Source organism: Danio rerio, chromosome 5 (genome assembly GCF_052040795.2).
Source record: "Danio rerio strain M-AB ecotype USA chromosome 5, GRCz13ab, whole genome shotgun sequence".
NCBI lineage: Eukaryota > Metazoa > Chordata > Actinopteri > Cypriniformes > Danionidae > Danio > Danio rerio.
The window spans coordinates 76,276,983-76,289,779 of record NC_141025.1 but is presented as its reverse complement, the minus strand read 5'-3'; the positions used below and the strand labels follow the sequence as shown (position 1 = coordinate 76,289,779).

Below are 12,797 nucleotides of genomic sequence, written 5' to 3'. Positions count from 1 at the left end.
ACAAACTCCTCACAGAAACGCCTACTGGCCTGGTGGGACCAGGGCCGGCAGTGTTCTTGCTGTAGGGATAACAGTGCTAACCACTGGGCCGCCGTGCCAGCCGATCTATGGTAAAGGAGGAGAATGGGCAGGAAGGGGGGGTTTCTTCCAAACGAAGATGAAGTAGACTGAAGACTGTGGTTGTTTATAGTAGCTTAGGGCTCATATAATTGGAAGATAGTGATTAGCTAATGCGAGACCGGCTCTGATAATTCTTAAGCACGTGATCCCCTTGAAATTAGTTTATAAGTAAACCTCACACAAATGAGTTGTGTTGTGTGCTTTTCTTGTCATTTCTGTACTATAAAATTGTTATACCTTACAATTGGTCTTAAATTGTATTCGGTTTGTGGGATAATATTATTGACCTTAAAGTGTTTTTTAAAAATTAAAAACTGCTTTTATTCTTGCCAAAATAAAACCAATAAGACTTTCTCCAGAGGAAAAAATATTATAGGAAATACTGTGAAAAATTCCTTGCTCTGTTAAGTGAAGTTTATCCATAAACAAATTTCGAGAGGATCACGTGCTTATGATTGTTCGCAGCTGTTCCAACTTTAGCTAATAACTGATTATCCTATCAGACGATACTTAACTCACTATAAATAACCAGACTTTTCTCATCTCCATATCTTCGTCTCGAAGAAACCCCCCCACCCAACCCTACTTTCTCTCCTTTCAAACGGGCGTCACGGTGGCCAGTGATTAGTGCTGTTGCCTCATAGCAAGAATGCCCCTGGTTTAATTCCTTTCCAAACCAGACGGCATTTCTGTGCGGAGTTTGCTCGTTCTCCCCGTGGTCGCGTGGGTTTTCCCCGGGTCCTCCGGTTTCCTCCCACAGTTCAAAAACAAGCACTCTAAATAATTAATCAAAATACATTAGCTAACCTCTGAGTACACCTTACAGTATACATATCTGACACTTAGCTACAACAAGAGGGGGAGTCATCGAGATCTACCTGAGCTCAAACTCCCCTCTCGCCTTGCAACGGGAGGGAGCCCAGGGCTCGAGGATCTCATAAGCTCAGGGCTCTCTCCCGGGACAGCACGCCAAACTAGTTTTACTATCAATCATCAGCTAAGTGTGAACTCTGGAAACATCATTTGGGAAATATTTGAAAAAAAAAATCCCCGGAGGGCGAATAATTTTGACTTTGTGTTTGTGTGGCTCAGATTCTGGCTGGCGGACTGTCCTCGGACTGCGGAGGCCGTGTCCTTTGCCAACCTCCTGTACCGCGAGCTGTCGGCCGTGCCGTACATGGCCAAGTTTGTAGTGTTTGCGAAGATGAATGAAGCTCGCGAGGGTCGACTCCGCTGCTACTGCATGACGGATGACAAGATGGACAAAACCCTGGAGCAGCACGAGAACTTCTCGGAAGTGGCTCGCAGCAGAGACATCGAGGTCATGTGATGTTGTGTTGAATAAGTCGTAAAAGCAGCATGCATGCAGTGCATCCATTGTGTGCATGAATTTATAAGTCAGTGCTATCATTTCTGCAATGTCATTTTCGCCATAAGTTTGTTCCACAGAATAAAATGAATCTAAAAAAAAGGGTAACTGCCACTCTTTCTCTCACAGTTTCTCAAATTGCACATTCATATCTTGCAATCAGGACTGCTCAGAATTACGATTTCAAGTTTTGAGCTTGTTATTGTGATTTAAGCTGGTGTGATTTAACACATTGTGATTTAGCACTTGGATTGCAAGGGAAATGCATGCTATACACTTTATTTGTTTTCTTTTTTCCTAAAAAAATCCACACATCTGTTAAAACTATGAAAATGTTGTGTTATGCATTGCAGGCCAGGAGTTGGATAATGTCACTATCCCTACATGCTGATAGTATATTAGACATGCGCATGATGTCACCATTTAACACAATCATGTTTGATTATAATGGTATTATTTTCAAAGGCTTTTATTAGAAACCTGCTTTTAAAAGTTTGTGTTTTTAGGCCTCTTAAAGGGAACCTATTGTGCCCCTTTTTACAAGATGTGAAGTGAAGTTTCAGCTCAAAATACTGCACAAATTGTTTTACAACTCTTTGAAACAGCCTGTTACGTGTTTTATGATGTTAAAGTGGGATGCTGTAACATTTAAGTGAGACAGGTGTAATGTGTGCGACGGATCAATAATGAGGCAAGGTTCAGTTACTCTCATTTAAAGCTTTTACTGAATAATTGAATTGAAACATGTAACAATAATAAATGGGGGAGAAAAAACAAACAAACAAACAAACATTTATAATTATTATCTTTAAACAAGAACAACGAGTGTAAGCCAAATCAAAGAAATTAACAAAAACAAAACAATCCTTAAATCTAATATCTAAACTAGGCGTCATAAAGAAACACAAATAAAAACCGAGATCTTCAGTGTGTACGACACCCGAACTAAACTAATCAAACTACAAAGCTCAAAAAATACACGGGTGGCAAAACACTCAAACTAATCTAACAAAACATCAATCTAAACTAAAACTAAACAAACCGGATAAGTCCGTTAAATCTTAGTTCAGAATCACACAACCATCATCATATGTTACTTAAAGCCAACAAAGTTCAACAAGCAACTCGAATTATCACAGTAACTGAGAGATCACAAAATAGACGAAGCATTTGCACAAACAAATTGCGTGGAGCACAAAGGGTACGCCGAGGCAGGGCGCACACCACACACTGGACTGACAGGGCTTTAAATACTTGCGGCTCGTCCTGGGATTGGTGGAACCGGAGAGCGTCATAATGATGATGGACAGAATAATAAACCAATAAGAAACCTAGGGTTGAGCAAACGGAGAGGAGGGTGAAAAAAACAGAAAAAAAACATAAATCATAACACAGCCCCTTTAGGCTCTGATCCAAATTGTGTTTTTTTGGTGACTGTTGCTTTAAATTAAAATGAGATGCTCTTTTCAAAAGAGGGCGGCGCAACAGATCCCTGTACATCAGCATAGCAGAATATTTAAACCAGTACTAACCTTAAAGGGTCATGACACCCCTCACTCTCGGTTCAGGTCTACGTCAGATTTTTGTCAAAAGTTGCATCATAATGGGCGTGGAGCTCCACGAGCAAAGGGTGAGAGTGGGCGTGGCCTGCAGGGGAGAAGGAGGGGAGCGAACAACTGTTGTCAGTTAGCTCACAAAATGAGACACAAACCGTGAGGAGACGCATGAGTTTAAAGTTTACGAAGTTAAAATGCTAAGAAATAAACAGTAATTGAATGCCCTGCGACATTTGTTATTCATAATTTCATATACACACAACCACAATTTATATAATTTTAAAGATAACGTGTTCATATAAACACTAAATGAGGACTTCTCCCTCAATCCCCGCGTCTGAATGCAGACTCAGTGCAGAAGGTCTCTTGCCTCGTCTATTTTAACCCTTAGCCCTGCTGGTAATCTGGAGGATATCGGCAAAAACAGCAGCACGGCGATGTGTCTAAATGTGAACGAACTCCTGATAAAAGACAGCGTCCGCCATTCTCCAATTCTCGTACTGCTCTCCTGACAAAAATGCTCGCTGCACACAAACAGCTTTGCTGTATCGGCCCTGACAGCATCGCAGGGAAAAACATGCAACAAACCCCGTGGATCATGGAAACAAACACATACGACCCTTCATGAACAGCTAAATACTGTGTGCCGTGGACGCGTTCTCACCCAGTCATCAAGGTAGGATCTCACAGCTTGGCACTGGCAGGTCTACCTTGCTTTCGGAAAGCACGCGCAGTCATGAATAATTAAGCCGGCTCTTTTCATAGGATAAGAAAACTCTGCCATGAATAATAATGCGAACTCGACGCGTCATCTTTGCACCTGCAGTTTTGCGCTACGTCACGGATTTTGATCCGCCTCAAAAATAATTTTAAAACCGGAAGCTAAAAATTAGCTGATAAAAGCTCAAATCTATCCAGTTTTCCCCACAATTAAAGCTAACAGGTGCTAACACTGTCTTAACTGATGCTCAACACACACAAATCTGTTAAAATCTCAAAAAAAAAAAAAAGTACTGGAGGGTCTTTAAAGGGACTAAGCCAAAATGAAAATGAATGAAGGTGAGGGAAAGCATTTAACCAATACTCATATGTGGATCTTTCCCCAAACAAGTATAGTGAAGTAGAATTAAACTCAAACTTCATTCTCCGCTCTGGAACAAAAAGCCGACATGAATAAAATCCACAGCTACATTTGTATTTTTAATAATCTGAAAGATTTGACATTACTATGAAGGCTGAGAGAGCTCAAACCTGCTGCAAGTTAAGAAAACAAAGGCAAATACATTAGAAAAGCATGCTCACTCTAAACAGGAATCAGCCAGGTCTATCACTTCTTGGAGTCCCCGACACATTTCCGTTGTGGTTAGACCTATTTGTAGTACATTTCTGTATTTGCATTGGTTTGTGTTGTCACACTGAAGGATTTCCCAATTTACTAGTGCTTTCCTACATGCATGCCTGTTTTTTTTTCCATTTTGCAGCCACCATACATTACAGAGTGCTCTACAAAGATTCCCATATACAACTTTGACATGTGACAATGTATGCAAATTACATATATGACATACAAGATCATTGCTGCCTCCAATTTGCATACTTATACTACACCTTAAAAGTGTGTACTTTTTTTGTGAAGGAAAAGTATATACTTTTGAGTGTGTCGGAATAGTTTTGCAAGCTTTGTGACATACTTCTTACTCGTTAACAGATGATTATGATCAGTCGTATGCTTGGTTATGAGCATCAATCATCCACACCTTATTGGAGAAGCAGCAGCAGGTTAATCTTTAATTCACAAGTCATTTCATGCAGAGAAATCTCCTCAGGTCTTTGGATATTTATGCATTCAGACGTTAATGTCCAAACACGTCTTTATACAAGTTCAGTATTGCTGTTGCAGATGAAACACAAAACAGAACACGTGGTTTAAACATGTTCCAGTTGGCCAGGTATTATTTAACAGTCATACAAACATCTTTATCGTAGCCTTTCTGCTTGACGGTTGGTTTCGCGTGGCCACCATGTTTCTAGTCTATTTACACTTTTTATCTTCATTTGTAGTTCTAATCGAATTCATGTCCAACAAGTAATGTATTGTGGGCAATATCAGCGGTTAGAGTATGGACACTTCTACACCTAAGATTTTTACCGGAAATAGTAAACCATCCAGGAACCTTTGGCATACTATTTTCAAAATACTACGATTTGGGACATACTAATTCAATTTTCGAATACTATTTAAGGTGAATGGTATGCGAATTGGGACGCAGCACATGTTTGGATTTCACATAAATTACATATATGCAACATATATTTCAAAATGTAAAAAAATAGCTATATTTTTTTAACTGTTGGAATTAGAAATATATACATTATATCAGGGGTCACCAATCTCGGTCTTGAAGGTCCGGTGCCCTGCAGGGTTTAGCTCCAACTTGCCTCAACACACCTGCCTGGGTGTTTCAAGTATACCTAGTAAGACCTTGATTAGCTTGTTCAGGTGTGTTTGATTAGGGTTGGAGCTAAAATCTGCAGGACACCGGACCTCCAGGTACAAATTTGGTGACCCCTGCTCTATATGTTCAAATTTATAAGCTATAATTATATATATATATATATATATATGTCAGATCAGATTTCCTTATGAGTTAATGTTTCTTATTGACTTTTAAAAGATAATGTTAATTGCTAAACTGCAACTTTTAGATGCATCTCCTGTAAGCCTAAATCTCCCCATGTGTGTGTGTGTTCTGTAGGTGATGGAGGGAATGCCGCTGTATTTGGAGTGTTCAGGAAACTTGGTTCCTATAAGAAAAGCAGCCCAGCAGCCTCGCTGTTTCAGCTTCCAGGCCTTTAAAGACAACAGACTGCCTGTGTCCGTCAAGGTAAAGTAAATTGCATGCACTACAGTATTTGTATGCTCAAAAATCCTAGACTAACTTATTAGGCAATTTAAGGATTACAGGAATCTTTTGTCCAGAATTGCAATGTGAGCCTGGCTTTAGGGCAGCACGGTGGCTCAGTGGTTAGCACTGGCGCCTCACAGCAAGAGGGTTGCTGGTTTGAGTCCCGGTTGGGCCAGTTGGCATTTCTGTGTGGAGTTTGCATATTCTCACCGTGTTCATGTGGGTTTCCTCCTGGTGCTTCGATTTCCACCACAGTCCAAACACATGTGCTGTAGGTGAATTGACTGAACTAAATTCGACTTAGTGTATGAGTGTGTGTGTAAATGTGAGTGTGTGTTTCCCAGTACTGGGTTGTGGCTAGAAAGGCTGCGTAAAATGTGCTGGAATAAATGGCATTTCATTCTGCTTTGGCTACCCCTGATAAATAAGGGACTAAGCTGAATGAATGAATGAATGAAAGAATGAAAGAATGAATGAATGAATGAATGGATGAATGAATGAATGAATGAATGAATAAATGAATGAATGAATGAATGAATGAATGAATGAATGAATGAATGAATGAATGAATGAATAAATGAATAAGTGAGCCTGGCTTTAAGAGACTTTAAATGTGTCAGCCATCGCTAGGGTTTACAGAAAATGGGCCATAAAAGATACTAGTTTAGAGAATTAGTTGTGTGGGTGAAACTGGCTTAAGGTCAGAGGAGAAACCCCAGACTGGTTTAAGTAGATGGAAGAATCAATAGAACTCAAAAGAAATTTTTCGCACAATGTCTAGTTCTGTCTTCTAAAGTTCTGTTGACCTCGATAGAGCATTTGTGTGGAATAAGGCATTTGCCATTTAGTATTTTTAAAATATTAAATACCTGTATCATAATCACTCGTTTGTGCTTAATTTATCTCTATCTCAGGTGAGGGACAGCAGTAAAGACCCCTCTGGCTTTTTGTCTTTCTTGCGCAAGTCAACCAAATATGAAGACAGCCAACACGTGCTGTGCAACCTCAACGTGACCATGCCGCCGTGCATTAAGGTACTAAAGACAATAGTTGACGAACACTGTTTTCTTATGTGCGATGTGCTAGTAAGTTCTTTGTGAACGTAAACTGTCTGCAGAATTTAAAAAAAATCAGAGTATCTTGAGCATCTGACTAATCAGAGCAGAGTAGAGCAATCTGACCAGTCAGAGCAGAGTAGAGTAAAACCCTCTAATCAGAGCAGAGTACAGTAACCTGACCAAAAAGAGCAGAGTAGAACCATCTGACCAATCAAAGCAGAGTAGTGCAATCTGACCAATCAGAGCAGAATACAGCATCTGACTCATAAGAGCAAAGTCATCTGTCCAAAAAGAGCAGAGTAGAACCATCTGACCAATCAGAGCAGAGTAGAACCATCAGAGTGGAGTATAGCAACCTAATCAATAAGAGCTGAGTACAGTCATCTGACCAATCAGAGCAAAGAAGAACCATCTGACTCATCAGAACAGAGTAGAACCATCTAACCAATTAGGGCAATCTGGTCAATTAGAGCAAAGTAGAGCCATCTGACCAATTAGATCAGAGTAGAACCATGTGACCAATTAGAGCAAAGTAGAACCATCTGACCAATCAGAGCAGAGTAGAGCCATCTGACCAATCAGATCAGAGTAGAACCATGTGACCAATTAGAGCAAACGAGAACCATCTGACCAATCAAAGCAGAGTAGAACCATCTGACCAATCAGATCAGAGTAAACCCAGGTGACCAATTAGAGCACAGGTGTCAAACTCAGCTCCAAAAGGGCCGCAGCTCGGCACAGTTTAGTTCCAACCCTAATTAAACACACCTGATCAAACTAAGTGAGTCCTTCAGGCTTGTTTGAAACCTACAGGTAAATGTGTTGGAGCAGGGTTGGAACTAAACTGTGCAGGGCTGCGGCCCTCCAGGAATTGAGTTTGACACCCCTGAATTAGAGCAATGTAGAATCATCTGACCAATCAGAGCAGAGCCATCTGACCAATCAGATCAGAGTAGAACTATGTAACTTATTAGAGCAAAGTATAAAAATCTGACCAATCAAAGCAGAGTAGAATCATCTGACAAATGAGAGCAGAGTACAACCATGTGACCAATTAGAGCAAAGTAGAATCATCTGATCAATCAGAGCAGATTAAACCATCAGAGCAGAGTAGAGCAATCTGACCAATCAAATCAGAGTAGAGCCATTGGTCCAATCAGAGCAGAGTAGAACCATCTGACCAATCATAGAACCATCAGAGCCGTGCAATCTGACCAATCAGATCAGAATAGAACCATGTGACCAATCAGAGCAAAGTAGAATCATCTGATCAATCAGAGCAGATTAAACCATCAGAGCAGAGTAGAGCAATCTGACCAATCAAATCAGAGTAGAGCCATTGGTCCAATCAGAGCAGAGTAGAACCATCTGACCAATCATAGAACCATCAGAGCCGTGCAATCTGACCAATCAGATCAGAATAGAAGCATGTGACCAATCAGAGCAAAGTAGAGCAACCTGACGAAAAAGAGAAAAGGAAGACCATCCCACAAGTCAAAGCAGAGTAGAGCCATCTGTCCAATCAGAGAAGAATAGAACCATCTGTCCTATCAGAGCTGAGTAGAACCATCAGAGCGGAGTAGAGTAATCTGACGAATCAGATCAGAGTAGAATCATTGGTCCAATCAGAGCACAGTAGAACCATCTGACCAATCAGAGCAGAGTAGAGCCATCTGACCAACCAGAGCAGAGTAGAACCATCAGAGCGGAGTAGAGTAATCTGACCAATCAGATAAGAGTAGCACCATCTGACCAGTCAGAGCAGAGTAAAGCCGTCTGACCAATCAGAGCAATTTTACCAAACAGCAGAGCCATCTGGATGAGGATAGACATCTCCATAAGTTTTAAGGATATACATAAAAATAAAAGTATTCATATAATATTATTTGCAAAAAAGAGCCTTTATTGGTTACAGAGACCAACAGTAAGGGTCCTGTATTGATTATGACAATAAGAAAGCAGGTAGCAATGGATGAGAAAACTATTTAAGTTGGATATGTCCTGAGGAAAAACAAATGTTATGATTCTGATTCTGATATAAGGATAACATTACAACTGCTCTGACCAGTAGATCTGTGAAACTAGGAACATTAAAAACATCTGTTTAACTCTGCAGTTGTCCTCTAACAGAGCGTTTCTCTTCATCTGACAGATTATGGGCAGCGATGAGCGGAGGAGGACTCTGACTCCTCTGGCTCTCAGAGAAAGATACAGCGCTCTGAATGAACCGGCAATGGGTAAGACGGCTCCCACACTGACTTCTCCTGCATGTTAAGCCCCCAAATCTCATACAACCTTTGCCTGACCCTGCTTTGAATAAGATGTGAGCTGCAGCATCAGATTTGCTGAACTCTTGAGCCAATGATGGTCTGGTTTCTGCAGCATCACTGAGCGCCATGGAAAGGACGGAGTTAAAGATGGCTTTAATAGCTGAACAGCTAGGCCTGAGCTGGGCTGGTGAGTGTGAGGGTTTGGATGCACCTTCTTTTCGCTTAATATGCTTAAACTGCCCATGTCTTGTCAACACATCTCTGGTTTCCATGTGTCTGTTGCATAGCGAATACAAAATGTTTTGACAAGTCATTCACTGTAGGATCTAAATGTCACACAGTCTAGCATGTGCAGATGAGATTTCATTCTTTGGCTTTACAACAGATCATTTTGCACAAGCTAAACTTTTTTTTTTCATGCTATACGCACTGTGAAAATATCTGTAAAACAGCATTTTCTGTATTTTGTGTATCATGTTTTTATTTTTTCCAGATTTATACTTTTGAATTGCATTATGACACCTTGATCTTTGTTCTAACAACTTTTAACCTTGAAAAGTTTGAAAAAGTGACTTTTATTAACATTTTTAATAGTTTAAAGCAAGGGTATTAGACTACCGGCTTGCGGTCAAAAATTAGGGTAACGGTAATTAGGCAAATTATTATGTAACGATGGTTTGTTTTGTAGACAATCGAGAAAAAAAATAGCTTAAAGGGGGTAATTTTTACCTTAAAATGGTGTTAAAAAATTAAAAACTGCTTTTATTCTACCCGAAAAAGACTTTCTCAAGAAGAAAAAATATTATCAGACATACTGTGAAAATGTCCTTGCTCTGTTAAACATCATTTGGGAAAGGCGTGCGTTAGCGTCCCACCAGTGCTGATATACAGCCATAGCACACTGCTACGAGTGTGATATTACGTTTATACAACAGTTCGACGGCACAATCTTGTACATACAAAAAATAAAATCAAACACAGAGTCTAAAACCCTTTTGTATTAGGAACTACTTTCTTCCACCATTCATTCACATCTGCAGCTGACGTCAGAACAGCAGAAGCTGTTACTAATTCATCAACGTCACTTTAGAGCTAGTGTTTGAATGACTCAATAATGTAATGTGAAGCGTTGCTTCTGGTGTGTGACCCCCTTAAGGTGATGACAAAACAGCAAATTTTGCTCACATTTTAAGATTATAAGACTGAACGTGACATGAAATCCCATTCGTCTACAGAGATTACTCACCAGACTGCTGTTGTGTTTGCGATAAGGAGGGACAAGGCTGAATTCAGCTTCTTATTCGCAGCTTCTTATTGACTCTATCCGGTCCACCTTAAAACCACGAGGCTTCTGTTTTTCAGCTTTTTTATTCGCGCTCAAGAGAACACACTGAGCAAGGGCTTATTATGTGGTTCTCGTCGCCGACGAGCTGTCAGAAATTGTAAATATTTTAAAATAGGCACTATTCTTACAAATAAACTGCATAGTTGCAATCTGAACAACTACATTCTTGACTAGAAAAGCCTCAAAAGTACATTTTGTTGACTAACAACAGTAACATTTGTCAAACTGTAGCCTGCTTTTTTTCTTTGTTGTAGTTTTATAAAAAAAAAGAAAGATACCGAGAAGGGTAATTGCCAGTAAAGTTACTAAAGTTACTCAATCTGCTTTCTGCTCTTGTGCTTTTGGTTGAGTACAATTGAATTGGACAGAATAATAATTAATGTTATTATGCCTATTATTAAATTGTGGTACTTTTATAGCAGTTTAAACGTCCCCTTCAATATGTAGAACAACAAACAAAAAGAAGCTTTGACTGCATTTACTCTGGCGAAGAGTGACTGAGTGCATCAATTACATCAGGTTTCCACTATTTTTGTTATGCTTAAATGTTAAAGCGGCCCTCCTATGAATTGTCAGTCACTGATATGCCCCCTCACCCCTCAATTTCAGTTTGAGACCCCTGTTTTAAAGTGATATATTTTCTGGGTTTTGTGCTACAAACAACTTGCTATACAACAACATTTTCTGTTATTTTATAGACTTGAAAAATTATTCTCCCCCCTTTTAATTTAATTAAAAAAAAAATTTATATTTCCCAAATGATGTTTAACAGAGCAAGGACATTTTCACAGTATGTCTGATAATATTTTTTTTTTTTCTGCAGAAAGGCTTATTTGTTTTATTTCGGCTAAAATAAAAGCAGTTCTTAATTTTTTAAAATCATTTAAGGACAAAATTATTTGCCCCTTCAAGCTATTTTTTTAGCTATTTAGTCTACAGAAAAAAACAACGTTATACAATAACTTGCCTAATTACCCCAACCTGCCTAGTTAGTCTAATAACCCTAGTTAAGCCTTTAAATGTCACTTTAAGCTGTATAGAAGTGTCTTGAAAAATATCTAGTCAAATATTATTTACTGTCATCATGGCAAAGATAAAATAAAACAGCTATTAGAGATGAGTTATTAAAACTGGTTACAGAAATTGGTTAAAAAAATAAACAGGGGGCTAATAATTCTGACTTCAACTGTTTATATATATATATATATATATATATATATATATATATATATATATATATATATATATATATATATATATATATATATATATATATTTATATGTATGTATGTGTGTATTATATGTATTTCTTACACATTATATTATATTTCAAACTACTAAAATGTCATCAAAAGTCACTTTGTTAAACTGTAGAGTTGATATTTCAACATCAAAAGTCAACAGAGCAGAGATCAACATCCCATAATGCAATTCGCAACCATAAATAAACTTGTGAATCACAAACTGCAGAAACTATTCATCAACAGATATCTTTACAGTGTGGGGAGCCATTCATGCACCCTGATGATGGATCAAATGACAAATCAATAATCAATTAATATTTAGATTAGAAATTTGAAAGCGTTCCAGATTGTTGAAAGTCATACGATACCATTTACACTATTAATAAAGCAATCATTGGTTTTGTTTATAATACAAGTGTAGATGAGTGACAAATAGTAGCACAATTATGAATCAATATCAGCTTTTCAGACCTAAAACTAAAGATCATATTAAATAAATTTGAATAAATGAATAAATTAGTATATCTTAAGATATAGGGTGACATGGTGGCACAGTGGTTGGCAATGTCACCTTACAGCAAGAAGGTCGCTGGTTCAAGTCCTGGCTGGGTCAGTTGGCATTTCTGTGTGGAGTTTGCATGTTCTCCCCGTGTTGGCGTGGGTTTCCTCAGGGTGCTCCGGTTTCCCCCACAGTCCAAACACATGCACTGAATAAGCTAAATTGTCCGTATAGTGTATGAGTATGTGTGTGAATGCAAGAGTGTATGGGTGTTTCCCAGTGATGGGTTGCAGCTGAGAGAAAACACACAAAATAATTAAGAAACTAAACTGAATGAATGAATGAATAGTATTTTGCAGGAGCTAGGGCTGATCATTTGGTCTTCAACTGTATGTTAAATTGACATTTTATACTGTATTTTATTGTTTGT

General features: G+C 38.8%; 1 protein-coding gene across 47 annotated transcripts in view; it reads left to right on the top strand.

Annotated features, from left to right (window-relative positions):
• The window catches only part of ank1a (ankyrin 1, erythrocytic a), a 222,930-nt gene that overhangs the window by 150,094 nt on the left and 60,039 nt on the right, over positions 1 to 12,797 (top strand). For all 47 annotated transcript variants that reach the window (NM_001442989.1, NM_001442988.1, NM_001442992.1 and 44 more), the window contains 5 exon segments: positions 1,213 to 1,441; positions 5,802 to 5,930; positions 6,866 to 6,985; positions 9,162 to 9,246; positions 9,392 to 9,466. In NM_001442989.1, coding sequence (NP_001429918.1) covers positions 1,213 to 1,441; positions 5,802 to 5,930; positions 6,866 to 6,985; positions 9,162 to 9,246; positions 9,392 to 9,466 — 638 coding nt within the window.